Source organism: Panthera uncia, chromosome A2, assembly GCF_023721935.1.
Source record: "Panthera uncia isolate 11264 chromosome A2, Puncia_PCG_1.0, whole genome shotgun sequence".
Classification (NCBI taxonomy): Eukaryota; Metazoa; Chordata; class Mammalia; order Carnivora; family Felidae; genus Panthera; species Panthera uncia.
This window is the reverse complement of record NC_064816.1, coordinates 114,830,499-114,848,030: the sequence shown is the minus strand read 5'-3', so window position 1 is coordinate 114,848,030 and position 17,532 is coordinate 114,830,499. Positions and strand designations below refer to the sequence as shown.

General features: G+C 43.8%; 2 protein-coding genes across 4 annotated transcripts in view; one reads left to right on the top strand and one right to left on the bottom strand.

The window, feature by feature from the left end:
• Positions 1–10,765, top strand: part of JAZF1 (JAZF zinc finger 1) — a 275,833-nt gene extending 265,068 nt beyond the window's left edge. Inside the window, exons 4-5 of the mRNA XM_049642942.1 lie at positions 2,246–2,415; positions 10,457–10,765. Coding sequence (XP_049498899.1) covers positions 2,246–2,415; positions 10,457–10,633 — 347 coding nt within the window. The 3' untranslated portion in view covers positions 10,634–10,765. The remainder of the gene's footprint in view (positions 1–2,245; positions 2,416–10,456) is intronic.
• Positions 10,766–11,971: 1,206 nt separating this feature from the next.
• Positions 11,972–17,532, bottom strand: part of TAX1BP1 (Tax1 binding protein 1) — a 91,000-nt gene continuing 85,439 nt past the window's right edge. For all 3 annotated transcript variants that reach the window (XM_049642927.1, XM_049642928.1, XM_049642929.1), the window contains 2 exons: positions 15,092–15,174; positions 11,972–14,478 (listed from right to left, as the gene is read on the bottom strand). In XM_049642927.1, coding sequence (XP_049498884.1) covers positions 14,277–14,478; positions 15,092–15,174 — 285 coding nt within the window. In that variant the 3' untranslated portion in view covers positions 11,972–14,276. The remainder of the gene's footprint in view (positions 14,479–15,091; positions 15,175–17,532) is intronic.

Genomic DNA, 17,532 nt, shown 5'->3' with positions numbered 1-17,532 from the left:
CAGTTAGCCAGGGACAGTGCCCCTTCACGCCTGTCATCCGGGGCTGGCGTTTCCCCTCACAGGCGCCCCAGCTCGGATGATGAATTGTGTGGTCCCCCTACCTGCAGGATGCCGCGTGGTTTCCAGGCGACTGTGTCCCCAGCATCCACCCCTCAGGGGCTGGCTCCCTTTGATCCAGTGGAGTCTTGAAGTTTTCTCTTCTGCTGGGCTTCATTAAGCCCTCAGTTGGTCTGAGGTTTTTTCCCCCCAGTTGTAAATGTCGCATGGTTCTTGGTATTCAGGTTAACAAATTAGCCCAATTAAATGGGTAAATTAGTCATTCGAACTTTCCAAAGGCCTGCTGGAGGAGCTTTGTGAAATAGCATTTATAGTTTTCTAACAAGCAATTTAAAGGACACCAGCATGTGGCATTTGTTTAAGAGCAAAATGTCCTAAACAATGGCCTACTTAAAAACAGATTTCAGAATTTGCTCACAGACTCCGAAACACGGCGGAGTATATACCCCTGTGTTGTCTCGTAGAAGCATTTCCAAACGGGTCTCTTATTCCTGGGGGCTACGGCCCAATACAGCAGGGTTACCGAAACCCAGAGTTATTTCAACCCAGCTGAAAGTTGAATTCCAAACCGTTTGCCAAATTGATTTTTCTGCACCAGCCGAGTTTCTAAATAGGCCTCAAAACAGACTGCTCTGGACTCCGGAGTGGTAGATGATAAAGAACCAGCGAAAGGGAGTGCAGCTGGCAGTGGAGGCCGGGAGGCACGGTGGGGAAAAAAGCAGTGTCCCTTAATAGCTCATTGAAAGCGCATAAGCTCTTGAACCTCACTGGACTCGGTTTCCTCCTGTTTTGAAAGCAACAGTCCTCTCCAGGGTTAAATGAGATAATGCATCGACCGTGCCTGAAACACAAGAGGCGCGCCATCAACCTGAAGTCCCTTCCTTCCTTCGTGGATCCTTTTAAGTGTTAGCTTCAGAGGCCGGCGTCCTTGTGCCTGGCTCAATTGGCTCTTCAAACAATCTTATTAATGCCTATTAAAATGAAACCCAATAAAAATGCCAATATTTGGTGTTGAAATAATTGATGTAGCAGAGACGGACCATGGAGCACCCAGGCAGGCCCCTGGTGCAATTTAGCCTCACACCTGGGGGATGAATTTCACAACTGTAATTGCTACCATATAATTCTTATTAATGTTGTGCTATAATTCCTATTTATTCCACGGGGCTTGTAAATGCATTAAGACTTGTCAACATATTATTTTACACTGTTTATGATCTTTAGAATTATGTCCTTCGGGGTTGTATTGTGCAAAAGCTCAACATAAATGGCTTTGGGCCTCATTAAAAAAGAGCAAAAAGCGGCTGGTTGTTGAAGTGGTTCTCCGTCCCCACCGTCCTGAACAGAAGTCTGGGAAGCACATTTTTAATTCAATTCCGAACAGAGCTCTTAACGTCAGGAACACAAGGGAGTCCCCTCCTCCCATCCTAGCAGTCTGACTGGGATGGGTGAGCCCGCCCTCCCAGGGAATGCTGTGAAAAGACAGGTGTAGACAGGACCCTGGGGACAGGTGTGGTAGGGAGGTGTTTGGTCCTCCATGAGCTACAACTTGTACTCGGACATGAGTTGGGTTTGGAGCTTCAGGTGTTTCTGGGTCCCCCCCAGCCCCCCGCTCCCTAGCTTCTGGTAACCCCCTTTTAGTTCCAGATTTCCTCGTAGTCCTCTCAGCTCGAGCTGTAAAGGAAAAGATCTGAAATTAAGTCCCACTGAAGTGTAGCTAGCTATTCAGTGTCAAGTGTAACCCCCTCCCGCAGGTGTTTGCATTTACGAGGCTAATACGCGTGAACTTCTGGGGACAGAATTCTGTGTATTGGAACGTCAGCCGTAGCCGGTGTGTATGTGTTCAGGCAGGGGTGTCTGCCGTGGCTGGGTGTCTTCGGCTTGGGCCTCAGAGCCTTCCCGGCACCTTTGGAGTCACGGACTGGCCTGCCAGGATGTCATGGTCAAGTTCTTGCTCAGCTAATTGCCTGCCAGGAGTCGTTGGGCAGCTCTTAATCTGGTCTCTTAGTGGAAACGCAGGTCTCTCTGCCCCCAGGGCAGTCCCTTTGTGCCTGGAATGTTCCCCCAGGGCAGGAGGAGTGGCCCCCGTGTGGTCACCCATTCCTCCCTGCCCTGCGGGTGGCAGGAGCAAACTGGAGGGAGCCCTAGGACCGTTGCTGATGGCTCTTGCGCTTGTCTGACCCTGCAGGCAGCGAGTACGACGAGGAGGAGGTCGACTACGAGGAGTCGGACAGCGATGAGTCCTGGACCACAGAGAGCGCCATAAGCTCCGAAGCCATCCTTAGCTCCATGTGCATGAACGGAGGGGAAGAGAAGCCTTTTGCCTGCCCGGTTCCTGGATGTAAAAAGAGATACAAGGTAAACGCGGTACCACCACCCCACCGGGCATGACTGCGTGGAAAAACAAGCCCCACGTCGGGCAGCAGCTCCTCCTGCCCAAGCAAGCGTGCAGCCCGGGCAGAGATGCCCCCCTCTCCCGTGCGGGCTGAGTGCCCGGTCCTCCCGGAGACATGTGCCTGGGCACACGCGGGCCCCTGGTCCCTGGCAGTTCCGTGGGGTTTCCCCTCTGCTCATCTGCGCGGGAGCTGCAGGTCCAAAGAGGGGGTGTTTTTGGTAGGAGGATCGTGTTCCCGGTGGTCTTCAAACTCATGTCCTATCAGTCAGAATATCAAGTGTGTCACCTGTTTGCCAAGCACCTGCCTCAGTGGTTGGCTGTGCAGGTGGCTCTCCGAAGGCGGCCTTGACGTCTTAAAAGTAGTGGATGTGCTAGGGTATTTAGCTTTCGGGGAGGGAGCTCTTGCCCCCTCCCGCCCCCACCAGCCCCCGCCTACTGGCAGGAAAGGCAGAAAAGGGGGCTTTGAAATCTTTCTCACCAATGGCCCACCTCAGTGCCCTCTCTATATAGATGATGTGGAACCGGTGTCTCCGAGAGCCTGGCTGGGTGTCATGAACAGCCCGGGGCACTAGATCTTCTGTTAAGAAAACTCAAAGGGACAAAACAATGAGCAACACCCACAACATTCAGGTGTCAGTCCTGAGGGCGCCTTAAAAAACAAATTTTGTTTTTTTTAGGAAGGAAGAATATTTATTATATAAATATTAAAATCTATACATTCTTAGCTGATGATACATACTTGATTAAAAAGTCTTTTACTTTTCGGGGCGCCTGGGGGGCTCCGTCGGTTAGGTGTCTGACGTCAGCTCAGGTCACGATCTCACGGTTCATGAGTGCGAGCCCCACATCGGGTTCTGTGCTGACCGTGTGGAGCCTGCTTGGGATTCTGTCTCCCTCTCTCTGCCCCTCTCCCCCTCAAAACTAAATAAACAAACACTTTAAAAAAAAAAATTGCAAATTGCAACACTTCTGCCAAGTGTCAGCAACTCTTTAAAATCCAGCTGTGAGACAGAAATATAAAAATCAGAAACATACTTCGTACATTTGATGATATGCGAATTTACCCATAGCTCAGCAGGTTGACCTTTTTTTTAATAAAAAGGCTTAAAAGATGTGCAACAGCATAAGCAGTTCTCCCATTGCTCTTAAATATGTCCCTGAACACTAAAAAAGTAAACGACTTCAGTATTTTTTGTGCCAGCCACTATATAGAAGCATGCAACACAAACAAATCACAAGACTAAGTGGCCAAGGTTTCACCTATTTTATACTGTTAGCATTTTATCATGGAAAAGTCCAGATATGCTTTGTGTAAAATGAAAACGCCAGGGTGGAGGTGTGAGAATCCCATCAGGACAGGGGAGCTGTTGGGGTCAGAACATGACTCAGAGTTACAGACGCACATTTTCTTTCTTTTTTTTTTTTTTTTAATTTTTTTTTTTAACGTTTATTTATTTTTTTGAGACAGAGAGAGAGAGAGCATGAACAGGGGAGGGTCAGAGAAACAGGGGGACACAGAATCTGAAACAGGCTCCAGGCTCTGAGCTGTCAGCACAGAGCCCGACGCGGAGCTCGAACTCGCGCACCGCGAGATCATGACCTGAGCCGAAGTCAGACGCTTAACCGACTGAGCCATCCAGGCGCCCCGGGACACACATTTTCTACGTCAGAGGCATGGAAGACAGAGTAGGAAAGGCAAGGAGGCTGTTACCTCGGGAGGCCAGAAAGCCAAGGGATTGTCAGACAGGCTCATTTTTCCAGAGGGTAGCTCTTGCGTGGCAGAAAGAGAGTTTTCCTTCTCTATTTATTTCAAAGTGGACAAAGCTAGACTGAGAATTCGCTCATTGATTCCTGCCTGCTTTCCAGATGCCCCTCTCTCCAGGCTTCCCTGCCCCCTTCATTCCTTCTCCACAGCCTCCCCCTGCCTCCCCATCTCACTTGTTTTCCTACCATTATTCTTTTGCTGTAATTTTTCTCTTGGGTTTCCAGCAATTTCTCCTGTAGTTGTCTACATCTGGGTGGTTGGGGACCTGAGTGTTCTTTCTGCACGTAAGGCCAAAAGAAAATTGAGTGAAGCTTGGGCTGCAGAGGCTGCCTGACTCAGTACCACCAGCTGACAGATGACCCCGGGTTGCAATTTGTGGTCCTGATTTCCATGAGGGAAGTGTGAGTTTCCTTTTCTGGGCCAGAAGGCCAAGTAATGATACGTGGGCCAAGAACAAACACGTAACTACTTCTAACCGAGTGCTTGAGGAAGCGTGGTCATACTCCTTTCAAGCTTCAGTTTGACTCTTTCTGCTGGGAAGTTACTGGCCGCAGGGCAGTGGTGAGCTCTGGTGTAATTCCTGCCTCTTATTTACTGCGTGACGGTCGGATTGGGTGTTGGCTTGAGGAAGGTTTAATGAGCGGCTGTGCTGTGGCGTCAGGCAGAATCCAGAAGTGGTGCCATCTTGTTGTTCATTCCCAGGGCTCCCTTCAGACTTGTCTGCTGTTGGCAGGGAGTCTCTAACCCGTTAGCCGCTTGGGCACCGACCCCAGATCAGTGCTTCTCGCCACTTCCCAGCATTTGCAGAACAGAGAGGTGACGTTCCTCACTTTCTAGACTTCATGCTGAGTTGGGCAAGGGAGAGGGGCCCAGCAGGACAGCCGAGTCTCCAGGTTGTTTCCCGGATGAATCCCTTTGCCTGGGGTGCTCCCTTTCCCTCCTCTCTCCATCAGCACTTCTCATTTGAATTCCCCTCACTTCTCAAGGCACGGCTCAAATGCCACCTCCTCTGGGGGAGGCCTTACCAAGTTTCCCGGCGCTCATTCCCCAACTGAAGTTCGATCCCCTGACCTTTCTACTCGCTCTGTTCATACCACTGGAGAGAGCACTTACTAGCTTTTCACCCCAAGGGTCCACACAGCTCATAGACCCTTCAGCATCGGTCACAGGGCTTGGACAATAGATACTCTGAGGATAAAGGAACAGAGGCAAAATGTATGGGGAAGAAGACAACGCCCCCCCTCCCCCCACCCCCAGCCAACCACCAGGACCCCAGAGCAGTAATGTGATTTTGGATTTGTCCCAGATACGTTTCAGGCCTGGAATAACTGATCCCATCCACCTTGGTGTAACCCACACTCTTCTTCTGACTGCAGGCAAGAGAGAGAGGACTCCCCAAGCTTGTAACTGGGAATGGCTTTAAAAGATGGGCTGTGGTGCTTTGAGGTTTTTTTGCCTTTGATAATTTTAAATATTAGAGTTGTTAGAATCAAGGGTATTTTTAAGAAATAGGCAACAGAACAAGCTGTCCCCTGCACTTTCTCTGGAAGGGTCCCTCTGCTACATGGAGAATTTCAGCATCGTGAAGAAAGCGTGAAGGCGGCCTCTAATGTCCAGATACACACCCCACCCAGGCAGGTGTGAGCTCGAGGTTTTCCGGGAAGGCCACATCAGCCCTTCTCTCCCTCAGCGGATCTAAATCTCCTTGCCTCTCCTAACTGTCCCATCAGAAGCCCTGGTGGGGGTATAACAGGCAACCTTTCCAGACAGCAACTTGGCAGTAAATAATCAGAACTTCAAAAAGGAAAGAAAGAGAAAGAAAGAAAGAGAAAGAAAGAGAAAAAAAAAAGTCCATATTCTTAGCTCCATAGTCTCCTAGAAATGCATCCCAAGTACATCGTCAGGGATGCAGAGATTGATATACAAGGATGTTCATCACACTATGACAGCACAAATTTAGGAAACACTAAATTTCTAACAGTAGGGCAATGGAATAAAATGATGCCCTCAAAATCCTTCTTTCAAAAAAAAATACATAACAGTGGGAGACTCCAATCTCATGTGATAGATCTCTCATGGGGAAAATGCTGGAAGGAGGTAGCTCAGATGTTCAATAGTGATTAACCTGTTCTTTTTTTATGTTCCTTTGCATTTTCTACATTTGTACAATTACCTACCCTCGACACAGATTGCTTTAATAAAGGGACTTTAAAGATGTGACTCCCACCTGACTCATCCTGGACGTTGTATGTGCGGCCATGCGGAGTCCAGTGGGGGAGTGACTTCCATTTCAGCTCTCAGGCTGGTTGGTGTCACCACGCTGCTACAGGTGGCTTTACTTTCCACTCTTAACACCACCACCCCCTCCAACCCCAGCTCGTTTAATTTTTCTTCCTTATCAAATCCCCAAGTGATTTCATCCTCTCATTTATGTAGAGCCTCAAGGCCTGCGGGGAACTGAAAGTTAGTTTTTATATCAAGGGCACATGTCACATATTGTATTTATTCGGGTCTGAGTCCGGACTATAAAAATCAAATACTGTCGAGGACACAGTGGCCCAGCTTGGCGTACAGACTTTAGGTTTCATGATTTGATCTGGACTGGAATTTAAAGAGCGTCTGAATTGTTCGTTGTGCATTGACTGGTTCTATTCCCTCATCAGGGCAGGTAGCTCCTGATGGTAGAACCTGGCATGGAAATGAGCTGATGCCACCCTTGCCTGCCTTTGCCCCCTTGCTGCCTCCGCCCTGCCTTCCGGCACATGCCAGCCCTGTGTCAGACCACCATAGTTTACTGACCATTTTCTCCAGATGGGGTGTCCCAATCCTTCCCAGCTTGTAAAATTTTTCAAAGACCACCAGCTGGTTGTACTACATAGTAAGTACGTAGCACTTCAGGTATGTGGAATTCTGGGAGAAATGTGGACTACTCTGGAATCCGGCATCCCTGGGTTCCCATCCCAAGCCTATCATTTACCGGCTTCACTCACCTTCTCAGTGTCCATTTCATCTAAAACAGGAGTACTGGATAAGACAGGACACCTCAAATACTCAGCATGAGAAGCTCTTCATGTTACTGACCTTCCTTGCCACCCCCCCCCTTTTCTTCTTTCCCTTTTTAAAGATGAACTCCCGGGGCGCCTGGGTGGCTCAGTCGGTTAAGCATCCGACTTCGGCTCAGGTCATGATCTCATGGTTCGTGGGTTCGAGCCCCGTGTCGGGCTCTGTGCTGACAGCTCAGAGCCTGGAGCCTGTTTCAGATTCTGTCTCTGCCTCTCCCTTACACTCTCTCAAAAATAAATAAATGTAAAAAAAAAAAAAATTCAAAGATCAACTCCCTTTCCTCTTTCCAGAGACCAGAGGATTTAAGCATTTCATTTTCAAGTCGCCTGCCATCACCTATGTTAGTTATTAATATTTCTGAAAGACCAAACTTCTTTTAGACTCTCTGCAATTATATATACATGTCCGTGAATCTTTTTTAACCTCAAGTGTTAGAAAAGTGAAAGCTCCCATTGCTATCTGTGAATGAACAGATGGGGCAAATCTTGAATCTCATTAGAGCTTGCACTAACGTGTGCCAGGGTATCCCACTGACCCTTGTGAACATTTGAAATCATGGCGACAAAGAGAGAGACGGGTAAGGTAGGTTTTCTAGGTCCTTTGGCCAACCCTGGAAGAGCCACATGTTTCCAAATGTGCAAGGGGCTTACTCATTTTTCCAAAGTAATAAAGCAAATGTATGGAGTTAGCGGTGTTTTCCTCACGGTCTCACGGCCAGACTCACACCACCATGTTTACATTCAAGCGGGGAACAGACCACAGACCTGCTGAAATCCCCTCCACCCTGGCCTTGTCCTTCTCCTGCCGAACTCTGGATCCGGTCATGTTGGACTGGCTTCTTGTGGCTTTAGCAATTTCTGGTTTGAGACTTCTCACCTAATTGTAAAAACTCAGGCCTGGATGGAGTATCTAAGCCCTGTTCCTGCTGGGAGTCGCCATGCTGTTTTGCTTGCTAGCCAAAGGTAGTTAGTTTTGGGTTCCTCTATTTTCTTGATTTTTGATGATCCATTTTACAAGTTCCCTGTGGAAACAAGGACATGAAATGTTTGAGTCACCCTTCCATCTACGGAGAAGGACCCTACTAGGTGCTCAGTGAATGTATCTGTTGAGCTTTTAGTAAATGGGATGTCAGCGAGGGACGGATGCAAATTTCTAGTCTTTGCGAGCCAGGAAACTTCCTACCGTATTGTTACTTAGAAAGCCAGTGGTGCTTTTCTAATGTTTGTAAAAACTTATTTCAAGTACCTTAAAACTGTTGTCCTTCGTGGTTCTGTGGGTTGTCTGGCACCAGCTAGGTGGTTCTTACCTGGGTGCCTCATGCGGTGGCAGAAAGATGCCAGCTCGGGCTGGGATACGCAGCTGGCTCTACTCGCATCCTTCGGCTTGTGCTGGGGTGGCTGGAATAGCAGGAGGCCGGCAGGGGCAGTCTACCCATCATCTTAATGGGCCTGATTCTGCCACTGTCACTGCTCTCCCTCTGTCCCTGCTGCAGCAGCAGGTTCTCCCCAACATGCCTCTAGAACAGGGAGGGGTTCCCTTGTCCCGCATGGAGGGATTGATGCGGGATGGACAGAAACAAAGGTGCAGATGCCCCAGAGCCCGGGGTCCAGGGCAAAGGGTGTTTGTCCTTGTGCTTTGACTCCACAGACAACTGTCAGTCAGGCTCTGAACACAGCCAACTGATTGCTGTTTGGCACCCCTGGGTTCAACTAAGTCAAGCAGGATAACGTGCGTTATGGATCTCTTAAGAGGGGAATGCAAATAGCAATCACTGAACGCATTTTTTTTTTTAATTTTTTTAACGTTTATTTATTTTTGAGACAGAGACAGAGCATGAACGGGGGAGGGTCAGAGAGAGAGGGAGACCCAGAATCTGAAACAGGCTCCAGGCTCTGAGCGGTCAGCACAGAGCCCGACGCGGGGCCTGAAACCATGGACTGCGAGATCATGACCTGAGCCGAAGTCAGATGCCCAACCGACTGAGCCACCCAGGCGCCCCTACTGAACACATTTTAATGGCAACTCAATTCATTCCAGAATAGTGAACCACGTTCTAACAAATTCACCACTCACAGATGCTTATGGAGCATCTACTACGGGCCAGGCACTGTCCTAGATGCCCATGGAACAGCAGGCCGTCCCTGTACCTGGGAGCTCAGGAAGGGCATCTTCTGAGTAAAGTTCAAGACTGCTATGTTGGAATCCCGAGTTGGGTTTAGGACTAGGCTCAGTGGAATCAGATTCATGTAATACTTTAGGAAACAGCCCACTCTTCTGACCTGTTCTCCCGTCTTTGTTTCAAGCTCTCTCGTGTCCTCCCTTACTCCCAAATCTGGCAGTAGCAGACGTGGGAGTTGAGAACCTATGCTCTAATATCACCTAATCATCTAATTTTTTTAGGCCATTTATTTTTACTTAAATCTTTCATCACTCAATGCCCGTTTTCTCACCATTTAATTGGGATTGAGCAATAGTAAATTAAGTCCGTAGAGTGATTCAAAGCATGGAGTCTTAGTAGAAATCCAGAATGTGCATGCCAGCTTGAACTTTGGAACTCTTACATTGTTGAGACTTCCATAACCTATGTTTGGAATGCAGCACATAAATGTTCAGTCTGTCCACGGGTGCTTATTTAACACAACTGTGTCACGGCATGATTTTGGGCAAGATTTGTGGCAGAGACCCTGCCTTAATGCAAAGTAGAAAATGGACGAAAATTCCAGGTAGGGTAGGTTATTCCAGCCGTCTGGAAGCAAAACACTTAGGTGAATTTCCGCATCAGGGATTTATATAGATCTTGAACTCTATTGCCCTGTGTCTTCTTTCGAAAGACAGCTTTTTGGTCATCCTGAGGCTATGTTTATATGACTGTTTGTTGTTAACGCTCTTCCAAATGGAAAAAATGATCCAGAAAGGAAGTAAAGTTCTAGGCAGAGGAACTGTGCTTCCTTCTACAGTCTCGAATACATAATCTATGTAAAATTTGTCAGAGTAAATGACCCACTCTGCACGGCCCACGATCACGTCAGGCTGCTGGCACTAGAGCTCAGGCAAAGCCTACCCTGTACACACCTGCCATCCAGGAAAGGTCCATTGTAACCCAGACCCACACCGAGGTTTTCCCCAGTCTGACGTCTTGGTTGCATCTGATCGGTGACGTTTTGTCTTCTCCACAGAATGTGAATGGCATAAAGTACCACGCTAAGAATGGTCACAGAACACAGATCCGCGTCCGCAAACCATTCAAATGTCGTTGTGGTAAGAGTTACAAGACAGCTCAGGGCCTGCGGCACCACACAATCAATTTCCACCCCCCGGTGTCGGCTGAGATTATCAGGAAGATGCAGCAATAACATGCTGGTCCCCAACTGTGCCAAGAAACCCTCACCAGCAGTTGCTGATTTTGAAAACAGCCACCTTTTTGCAGGGGAAGCATTCAGCAACCCTTTAAAGAATTAAATGCATGCTTTAAAACTTTTCTGTAATTTTGGAATGATGTATCTTTGTAGAGTTAATGATTTTGTACATTTGCACATGTCATCATCATACCCATTTTCATTACTTTGATATAAGGTGCTAAACAGAAAAAGCTCTAGGTTCTTCAGCACATTTCCCCCAAAAGAAAGTAAGATTGAGGGCATGTTGCATATTATTAGGTTGTATTGCAGTGATATCAACTGGGGGGAGGAGGGGCTGGCACTGAGATTTTTTTTTCCCCCAAGATTGTAATGTGATTGAAGTTTTTCAACACATCAACTCACTATGTTCAAAACCAAAATAATACCTTCATTATCAAACTGGTTACCATGCCTTACATAATGGAGTTAGTATTTGTGAGTAGAAAGACTTTAGGTAATGGAAATATAAATAAGAATGTTTAACATAATATGCTAAAAGTATTTTCATATTTAAATAACATACGTAAAAGGTGTGGTGTGTTTTATATTATCTTGCAAATCCTTCTGCCCCTTAAAAAGCTGAAAATCTTGCCATCTGACTTACCAATCATTTGTGTTCTAAATGGCATTTTTGTACAAAATAGTCTATTCAGTTCACTCATTAATTTCACACACATTCATGGAGTGCCTGCTGGGTGCAAGGGATTCAGTTTATGCCTGTTGATATTTGTGGACCAAGATACCAGTTTAGTGAAATACTTTTCCCTGAAGTCTGTTAGAAAACACTTTGAAATACTTAAGTGCAAATCCTGTGTGTGTGAAATTTAGTTCTATCTTCATCTTTAGGTGAAGTTTTAAAGCACTTTGTAGTTCTCTATTGCCAACAGATTTAATGTTTTATGTGTTGCCAATTCTTGCAACCACTGCCCTAACCTATGGGTTGCAAATAAGAAAATTACAAGCACGTTTCAAAGAGGACATTTTCGTTAAGATCCCCCCACGCCACCCCCCAACTGCCTCTTCTTCACGCTCATTGTGTTTTTAGACATTTTTTTTGAAGGCACTTTTCCCATCACATTGTAGAGGTCTGTATTCCCATTGGCAACGTCTGTTTAGCTTTATAAAACATTTTGCCGAAACACGAAATTGAGCCTTATTGACAATTAAGTGCTTCTTGTGGCAGGTGGTCAGAGAGTGACTAATATGACCCATTAGAGTGACCTACGTCTGGACCATTCCTGAAGTTTTTCTCACCAACAATACCATCATGCCTTGAGTGTTCTTTTCTCCCAAGTGCTATTCCTTAAACATGCAAGAGTTTACCAACTGCCTCATTATGCAATAAAAATTGCTCTGAGATGGCTAACTGCCCACAAAACTGGTGAAAAGCAAACTCGAACTGCTTACAAAATAACTTTCCATGTTCCATTTGATGAAAGTCTTACAGCTGGGAAGCAGGTGTCCCTCCTCAATTCTTCACGCAGTCTGAAAGGATGACTGGCCAGATGGGTAAGCTTCTATATTCTTCAGTTGTCGATCCCTCATAATGAGGGATTTTAAAGTATTTCTAAAGACACTGCCCTCGAAAAATTTCCTCAGATCTCTGAAGAGTGGTCTTGGTCCTGAATATACAGTGTTCTAGGTTGAAAAAGGGTGATCCAGACAATGAGAAGCAACTAGTTGGTGCATAAGAAGGCCCTGCTTGGATACTTCATATCTACCTATAATTGACCAAAATTTTTTTAGGCCAGCAGTCATTATTTAGCTTTGCTCCTTCTAGTGCAAGAAATGTAGGCTGGATCAGTAGTTCAACAGCTAAACAGTCATAAAATAGTCATTGTGCATGTTAAATTTCTTTCAACTATAAAACAAATTCAATTTCTATTTACTTATTCCTTGTGACAGTATTACTAAACAGGTAAGGATGGGAATATTTTGTTATACCGTGTATAGTGAATGTATCGTACTGTGTCTGTGAAAACTGTGCTTTAAATTATATTTTCATATGTTTTGTTGGGGACAGAGCACATTAAGTTTGAAAGCAACAGAGGTTTGTTTTAGAACTGAAGGCAACTTAATCAAAATTGCTGTCAAGAAAAGCTGCTTATAAATGTAAATGAAATCATTTAAAATAAACTGCCTCTGACCCAAAACAAACAGGGCTCTGTATTTTCAGTAGTGTCCCTTACCACCCTAACACGGGGAGGATACTCGTAGGTTGGCTTGCTCCGCAGCGTGAGACTATCCCCACTGAATGTGTTTTATCCGCACGTCCCCCTCCCGGGAAGGTGAGTGGGGGGGGGGGGGGGTGTCCTCAGCTACTGCTGCCTTCTAGTCTGCCACAGCCCGTCTTGCCCTGCACTCACAATTCTTTTTCAAGGATTCCAACTTCGGCTTTCAGAAACCAATACAAGCAACACGATGTGAATGCAGTTCACACACAGCACACCGAAATGCCACCACGCGGATTGTAAGGTTAACATCCCAGCTACCTTGCTTAAGCTTAAATATTTTGATAACTACAAAAGAAGCAAAATCACAGTAAATTCTTACCATTCATATTTTAAGAGAAACACTGTTGGGAAACTTAACAGCCCAGACCAAAAAAAAAAAATGTTAATGATGTTTACACTTAATGAAAAGCTATCGTAAATAAATTTGACAATGAAATTACACATCTCCAAAAATGTGTCCTCTTTAATGTTAATGAGAATACTACATAGAGACACAATGAACACATTGATTTGCATTTATACATCACATTTTCAATCACTTACTGAGAATCTTCTTTCAAAATTCTCCTCCATCAGGAAAATGTGGAAAAGTTACAGATACACTTCCTGTGATTTTATGCCACAACCACCACTGTTTAGATCCTTTCTATGAAACAGTTGTTATGAAACAACTGCACTGGTGTATTTGTTCCATTTTCCCATTAGACAGAAATACAACTTCAAGATGGCTTAAAAATAATCACTCAAGTCATTCTAAAATGTTTTGGTCATAAAATTAGCAAAATATGCCTTCTATTCAATACTAAAGCAAACATTTCAAATATCAAAAAGTAGTTGCTATACTGCAAGCATGTGAGCTGATTCTACATGCAGCTCCATTTTTAAAGGAAGTTAAAAAAAATCCTTTCATGGGTTAAATTATGGAAGTTTCTGTATTCAAATAATTATTTTGCCACACTTATAAATTATTTTTATTACATAATATTTAGTAGTCATGCTCAATCAACAAGGTCAACAGAAACTTGTAAATATTATGCTAAGTCACACACTCCACATATATATTCAGTGTGGTAACATTAAAACAATCCATTTCCTTTATTCATATAGTTCTGCAAACTGGGGAATAAATAAAGATACAAACACAGAAAAAGTTTTCTTAAGCTGTAAGATTAACAGGGGTTACAATGATATTTATTGATAAGCTGAAGATTGACCCTAGTAACACAAAACTCCAAAGCAGCGCTTGTTCAGAAAAGTGTGGTAGAAGGTACATGGAAGGGATACCTTGTGGTCTCCATAGTGGTCTATTGGAGGTGATTTTTTTAAATTGTTAAACTATATTGCTAACTCATAATAAAAAGTAACTAGTCAAAATTTAAAACATTCTGATCAAAATGGGTCTGCACGTGCCTTTCAAAGCCCTGCTGGTCATAGTCAGGAGGGAACTGCTCGCTGCACATTGGGCACACCTTCCAGTGACTTTCAACATGTTCTTCAAATTTGCTCTGATCATAGTTGGGAGGGAACATTAATTCACAGAGGGGACACTTCTTGTGAACATCAAAGCTTGAAGAAACAGAAAAATGAAAGAATTACTATTTCCAAAAAGTAAAATTTCTAAACAGCAATAATCTTCAGGATAGATGTTATATTTATCTACGTAAGCCGATATTTCACACTAAACTTACCTTGAAAGTCTTCACTTACTCCAGAAACCTCTGCTTCTAAACGCTTGCTATTGACAATTATGTAAACCACTGTTAAAGCCTCTCGATGGAGTTTTACAATTAGACTGACAAAAACTTTTCCATTAAAAGCCCCAAAACGCAATCACATTATGTAAAATGAAGCTTAGTGACAAGAATTCCTCAATTTTTAACAGAAAATGCCTTTTGTAAAACTATAAAGATTCACAGAACTTATAATGTGCCTACAGTATTCATTCAGTTTGACCACTACGAGTATTCATGAGCACTGCTTCTTAAAGGATTGCATGCATCCGAATCACCAGGAAGGCATGTTAAAACACATACTCCTGGGACCCACACCAAGAGTTTTGGGTTAAGAAGGTCCAGGTACAGCCCCGATCATATACATTTCTAACAAGTTTCTAGGGACCATACTTTGAGAACCACTCATCTACATAATCCAAGCTCTACACAAGGAAAAGAAAAATTACCTGGAATCAAAGCAGAAGCCTGTTCCATGCCCACGTAAATGCTCACTTGGAGGATCGGGAGCAGTGGGCACATGTTCATCCTCCTAGGCAAAACATAATTTTGCAATTTTTGAGAAGAGAGAAACTGAATGTTCTTTAATTCAAGCACAGTACAAAGGAACTAAGATTATACTTTTTAAAATTTTACTTCCGTTACCAATTAGTTTTCACATAAAGGTTTAAAAGTCAATTTTAAAAGCATTCACCATGGGGCGCCTGGGTAGCTCAGTCGGTTAAGCATCCAACTTCAGCTTAGGTCATGATCTCACAACTTAGGTCATGATCTCACAGTTTGTGGGTTCGAGCCCTGCGTCGGGCTCTGTGCTGACAGCTTGGAGCCCGTTCAGATTCTGTGTCTCTCTCTCTCTCTGCCCCTCGCCCGTGCCCGCCCCCCCCCCCAAAATAAACATTAAAAGCATTCAGTATGGACTAAGTCTTCTTGAAATAGAAGCAGTATTTTTGTGGAAGAATGTACCACACCTGTATATAAAGTACGGATCCATAAACTTGTTTAAACCTATTACGTGTAGGTAATCTTTTGACTTTTTATTGTTCCATACACTAGACTAGATCACCACTTTCATAAAAATTTTAAGATTGCATTGTTTCCTATTATTCAATGAATTTGTAACCTACATCCCATCACATGATACACAGAAATTATCAAGGAAAACTAGTAAAATACGACTTTGCATGTGTATGTTCTTGGGGGCACACACACAGGCAAATCAAACTGGAAAACTATGATAAAGCAAAGAATGTACCAAACTACAGGCCTCATAACTCTGTTGTGAAAGAAGGAAATTCAGTATTAAGTGTCTGACAGATTGCCAAGGAAAATTGCTAAAAACCTATAAATCTGAGTTTGAATCAAAGCAAATGCTGGCTTGGATTTCCATGCCCACATCCCTGTGGTCACTTTTTAGAGATCTGTATGAGCTACATCAACAGCCAAATATAGACTCACGTCACATCAAAAGCCAACCACATCGCCATGAAGTGCCCATGTGCTTTCTTCCTCTGAGCAGCTGTTGACTGCTCTCATGTCATGAACAATACATAAACAGGTATACCAGGCACTGATGAAAGTCCTTATATTGCTGGGTAGTTATGCTTGTTCCAGAGTCACTACAAATGGGCTAAGCAATCAAGTCTGTCATGGGAAAAGGTACCAACAAAGTGTATAGTGTGAAATTCTAAGGAAACAAAAGACAAACTGAGTTCTTTTATCAGAAGTGGGAGGTAGGAGAGGTTACCTGGCTATCACTCTGATTATTGCTTCCTAAACAGTCCAAGAAAGGGTAAGGGAGATCTTTTTTTTTTTTTTTTTCATATTCGTCACATGAGAAAATATTTTTGTTTACATATGATTCCCTGTTAAATACTACACTATGTACATATTTTTTCAGTGTGGTAACATTAAGATAATCCCTGTTTCCTTTATTCATAAAGTTTTCAAACTAGGAAATAGATACCAACACAGAAAAACAAGTTTTAATCTTCAGTAAGATTAAAAGAGGTTACATTTACTGATAAGCTGAAGATCGACCTTGACCCAAACTCAAAGTAGCTCTTGGTCAGAAAAGTGTGGTAGAGGGTGCATGGAAGTGATACTTTGTGGTCTCCATAGTGGCCTATTTGAGGTGATTTTTTCTTTAACTGCTAAACTGTATTACTAACTCACAATAAAAAGGAGTCAAAATTTAAAACATTCTGATCATAATGAGTCTGCACATGCTTTTCAATCCCCTGGTGGTCACAGTGAAGAGGAAACTGCTCACTGCACAAAAACAAAATAGATATAACCTAATGAGGGACTGAGAAATTGGGGAATATACTTCAAGAATATTAAGTCTTCAAGTAACTAAAATCTAGACAGCTTTTAAATCTGTAGGTACAGTAAAATGATACAGTAGTTGAATCTGCTAACCCTAGTATTTAGGACAATAAATTTTAATTCTGTGCCACATTAGCTGCCAGATTTAGGGCTTCCAGTAGCAATATTTGAACAATGAATCTGCTTAAAGAAGTACATATAAAATGATAATGAACACAATTTTCCCAATTATCTTGGAAAAAAGCATAAAACCTCATATTTTCAAATACTATCTAAGAAAATAATGGAAAAGAAAAAAGGAAAGGTCTTGAAGCTCCACTATCAAAATTCTTGATGACAGATACTTATAATAAAACTCAACTTTCTAAGGATCAAAAATATAATGGAACCAAAAATCTCATAACCTTTTTTCCCTGTTTTGGAATAACTTAGAGCCTATACCAATTTACTGCTCCCATGAACCAGCTAACAACAGAGTCTGTTGCTCAAGTGCTAGACTTAGACCGACCTAATCTGACACGTTAAACATCAGGTAGAAGGGTGCGAAGCAACGCATACTTTTTCT